At 48.9% G+C, this 4,137-nt stretch overlaps 1 protein-coding gene across 1 annotated transcript in view; it reads right to left on the bottom strand.

The window, feature by feature from the left end:
• The window catches only part of LOC116218246 (serine/threonine-protein phosphatase 6 regulatory subunit 2-like), a 12,073-nt gene extending 8,600 nt beyond the window's left edge, over window positions 1-3,473 (bottom strand). The window contains exons 1-6 of the mRNA XM_031559077.2: window positions 2,870-3,473; window positions 2,329-2,455; window positions 1,816-1,968; window positions 557-745; window positions 260-316; window positions 1-32 (exon numbers count right to left, since the gene is read on the bottom strand). The exon at window positions 1-32 is cut by the window's left edge and continues 33 nt beyond it. Coding sequence (XP_031414937.1) covers window positions 1-32; window positions 260-316; window positions 557-745; window positions 1,816-1,968; window positions 2,329-2,455; window positions 2,870-3,006 — 695 coding nt within the window. The 5' untranslated portion in view covers window positions 3,007-3,473. The remainder of the gene's footprint in view (window positions 33-259; window positions 317-556; window positions 746-1,815; window positions 1,969-2,328; window positions 2,456-2,869) is intronic.
• Window positions 3,474-4,137: the final 664 nt, after the last annotated feature.

Here is a 4,137-nt window from a genome sequence, read left to right as displayed (position 1 = left end):
ATCCTCTGCACCAAACAGCACTGCTGGAAGAGCTGCAGGACAAACACAAACACACACACACACACACACACACACCGTCACACTTTATCTTTTACACAGACAGAGAAGAGTTGCATTGAGAGGACAGAGGAGTCACATGGGAGAGCAATGCCAGAGAGTACATACAGAACAAGAGAGTGGAAGAGACAGAAGGGATCAAGAAGAGAAAGAAAACATAACAGGAAGTCACAGAAAGCAGAGGCGGAGAGGCGGGACCTACATGTGCCACCAGCATGTCGTGGACGGAGGTCTGTGACGGGGGCTCCGCCACGCTGTTCTGCTGAGCTTTGGGGTCGCCGTCGGTGGGGGGTGTGGAGGTGGCGGCATCTGCCTCGGCAGCAGCAGGGGCTTGGGCTAGGGCTGGGGCAGGGGAAGGGGCAGGGGAAGGGGCAGTGGCTGGGGAAGGGGCTTGGGAAGGGGCTTGGGAAGGGGCTTGGGAAGGGGCTTGGGAAGGGGCTTGGGAAGGGGCAGGGGCTGGGGCTGGGGCTTGGGCAAGGACAGGGGCTTGAGCTTGAGCTTGGGCAGGGGCAGGGGCGAGGACTGGGGCATCTGTGGAGGGCAGGGGACACGCCAGCTGGTGGTGGTTCTGCAGGCCCACAGCGCTGCCCAGGCTCTCGGAGGAGCCGGAGTGGTTCAGGATGGACGCCACGCACAGCTCCACTTGGAAGTGCAAGAAGTTATTCCAGGTGTACTTGAAGAAGAGATCCTGGAGGGGGAGAAGGGACAGAGACAATAGTTTGGTCTTACTTCCATTTCTTGAGCCATTTGGAAGAGTAAGAAGCTATTCCAGGGGAACTTGAAGAGATACTGGAATGGGAGAGCGCGAGAGAGAAGTTCTTATTTCCCTATTATTTCTATAACCTACAGTACTGTGCAAAAGTTTTAGGCAGGTGTGAAAAAAATGCTGTAAACTAAGAATGCTTTCAAAAATGGAAGTGTTAACAGTTTCTTTTCATCAATTAATAAAATGCAGTAAATGAACGGAAGATAAATCAAAAATCAATATTTGGTGTGACCACCCTTTGCCTTCAAAACAGCATCAATTCTTCTAGGTACACTTGCACAGTTTTTGAAGGAACTCGGCTGGTAGGTTGTTCCAAACATCTTGGAGAACTACGGTAACCACAGATCTTCTGTGGATTTAGGGATCCTCAAATCCTTCTGTCACTTCATGTAATCCCAGACAGACTCGATGACTTACAGCATTTTTTCACTTTTACCTTTGCATCAAAATAATGCAAATGTAAGTGCCAGTTGCAAAATGCACTGTCATATTGCATGACCAATATGTACACTGTGGTGTCACAGCTATTTACCTCAGATAATTGTATGCACCAATCTTCATGTAATCCCAGACAGACTCGATGATTTACAGCATTTTTTCACACCTGCCTAAAACTTTTGCACAGTACTGTATATCTGTATTTCTAAAATCTAGATCCCTATTTCCAAGCTCCAGCACATGCACCTCCTGCAAGGAACACACACAATTGTACTCTCTCCCAGCCAGTGTGTGTGTGTGTGTGTGTGTGTGTGTGTGTGTGTGTGTGTGTGTGTGTGTGTGTGTGTGTGTGTGAGTGAGTGAGTCAGAATTCAAAGCCGTGCTGGTTCATGACGGAGGTCATGTTGTGTGTTACCCATGACCATCATTACACAGAGAAAGGGGGGACTGAACAGAGACATGTAGAGTGACACAGTATGTATGAAGGTATACAAGTGTGTCTGCATATATGCACACGTGTGTGTGTGTGTGTGTGTGTGTGTGTGTGTACACACCAGCAGCTTGTCCATGATGTTGAGGCGGCAGAGCTCTTGGCAGAGGCTGGCGTCGCTGGTCTGGAGCAGGGAGGCCACCAGCCGCGCCACGTGCAGACGGGCGTTACCCAGAGGCTGCTCCAGCAAGCCCACCGTCGTCAGTATTGCACTTTTCTGCGCGGCAGAGAACACACACACACACACACACACACACACACACTCACTCAGTAACAACAAGTACAGCATACAAGCTAGTCCTCAGGTGTATTAATCAATCCCACTCTGTACCACCTCATTAGACCAACTTGACCTACTATTTCAACTACTCTCTGAGGCAAATCAAAAAACAGCTGAGCCTCAAGTTTAAGCCATAACACAGGTATAGATTATGTAGTGTAATACTTTCAGGCTATTTGAAAGTTGACAGATGCACTGAATGTTTGTCGTCGATGAATCAATGTCTGTGTAACCCATCCTGTAACCCTAGGAGTGTGTAGCTCTGGACTCTTCATTTAGGCTCGTGAAGAGGTTTACCTTGGGAGGGTCAAGTAGAAGTTGCTGGAAGTCCTTAAGATGAGGCTCAATAGCACGCAAAATACTGCCGCTGACAGTGTACGACCGTTCACTTCCCTGAGAATAGAGATCCATTAGCCCCTCAAGCCTAGGAGGACGACAGAGAGAGAGAGAGAGAGAGAGAGAGAGAGAGAGAGAGAGACGGGGAACGAGTAAGTGCAAAGGAATGAATGAGTGCGTGCTTTTTTGTGTGTATGTGTGTGATGAACTTATCCTTCATAACAAATGAAGTAATACTGTACACGTATGGAAGTGTGTGTGTATGTTGAACTTATCCTTCATAATTGATGTGATACTGTACACATATGTGAGTGTGTGTGTTGTGTGTGTGTGTGTGTGTGTGTGTGTGTGTGTGTGTGTGTGTGTGTGTGAACCCACTTGCTGCTCACAGACACCAGTCCTGCAGTGAATGTGCCTGAATGAGTACTGAATGAGTACCTATTTAAATAAAGTAAGTGAGTGTGTGTGTGTGTGTGTGTGTGTGTGTGTGTGTGAGACTGACCCTGTCCTCCGTGACTCCAGTAATGTAAGTAGCACTTGAGTTCCGTTGACAACCGATGCCTCTGTCCGCTCCCCCTCAAACATGGTCTTCAGCAGCTCCGACACATTCTCCTGCCTGAGACAAACACACACACACATTCTGTTTAATAACACTCTCAGGACTTGAGCGGATGCTTTCCACCACAGCAACGTCTTTCTTTAGCAAACTGGAACCATGAGCTACATTAGAAGTCTGGTACGGACTGAGTTCACAAGTCCAACTTCACAGACTTGGCTTTTGATTAACGAGAATAAAACGTGACTCTAGAGACTCGAGACTGAGGGAAGGGAATGAGGGGGGGGGTCATGTGAGCGAGGAGAAACACCTAAGCTTCAGGACCGTGAATAATCACACTCTCACAAACCGGTAACCATCATCTGTTCTGCTTCTGCTGTCCTTATTCTGAGTTGATTTTCACTTGTTGATCTACCTATTGTGTAGCATACTGTCTACTGGACACGACCATTAAAGCACTCCATGCTCCTTCACTCAGAGTGATTCATCAGGACTAGAACAGCACCAGTTAGAGCAGGAAAATAACAGCCCAAAAGAGGCTTGCAGTGTCACGGTTTTCCCCTTTCCACATGCGTCTGGACCAAAGGGGGATGTTAACCCCAAGCCGTGCATGGCTGGGAAGAAGTTCTGCTTTGTCTGTTCTCCTCGGACAGGGTAGTGTCTTCTGACCTCCTGAACAGACACCCTCGAGGCTGTTGAAAGCCATGTCCTGGTGTGTGTGTGTGTGTGTGTGTGTGTGTGTGTGTGTGTGTGTGTGTGTGTGCACTGAACATGTAATATCAGGACATTCCTGAAGGACTTCAGACCCATGCTTGTGACTGGGCCAGCTCACACACTTGCCCAATGTCTCCACTTTGCTGTAACGCCCTACACTGTCCAGCCGCAGAGACTCGAGCCAAGTAGGTGTTTGTGTCTGTGAGAGAGAGAGAATATGTGTGTATGGGTGAGATGGGGAGGTCTGGGCGGTGATTTGACTGACATCCTCCGGGAGTAAGGGCCGAGGCTCACCAGCGAATCACATTGTCTGTCCAAGGGGGCTCTCGCTCCAAACAGGAAGTGACCAAAGACCCCAGGGAGGGAGACAGAGTGAGAAACCAGATCAATGCTCGATCTTTCTCCCTCGCTCTCCCTCGCTCTCTCTCTCTCTCCCCCGTTTGCTTTCTCGCTGTCTCTGTCTCTTGTACAGTCTGCCTGGCTCGGCTGCTTTCTGTCTC

This window comes from Clupea harengus, chromosome 21 (assembly GCF_900700415.2).
Source record: "Clupea harengus chromosome 21, Ch_v2.0.2, whole genome shotgun sequence".
Lineage (NCBI taxonomy): Eukaryota > Metazoa > Chordata > Actinopteri > Clupeiformes > Clupeidae > Clupea > Clupea harengus.
Note: the sequence above shows the minus strand (reverse complement) of the source record. Positions and strands in the feature narration are given on the sequence as shown.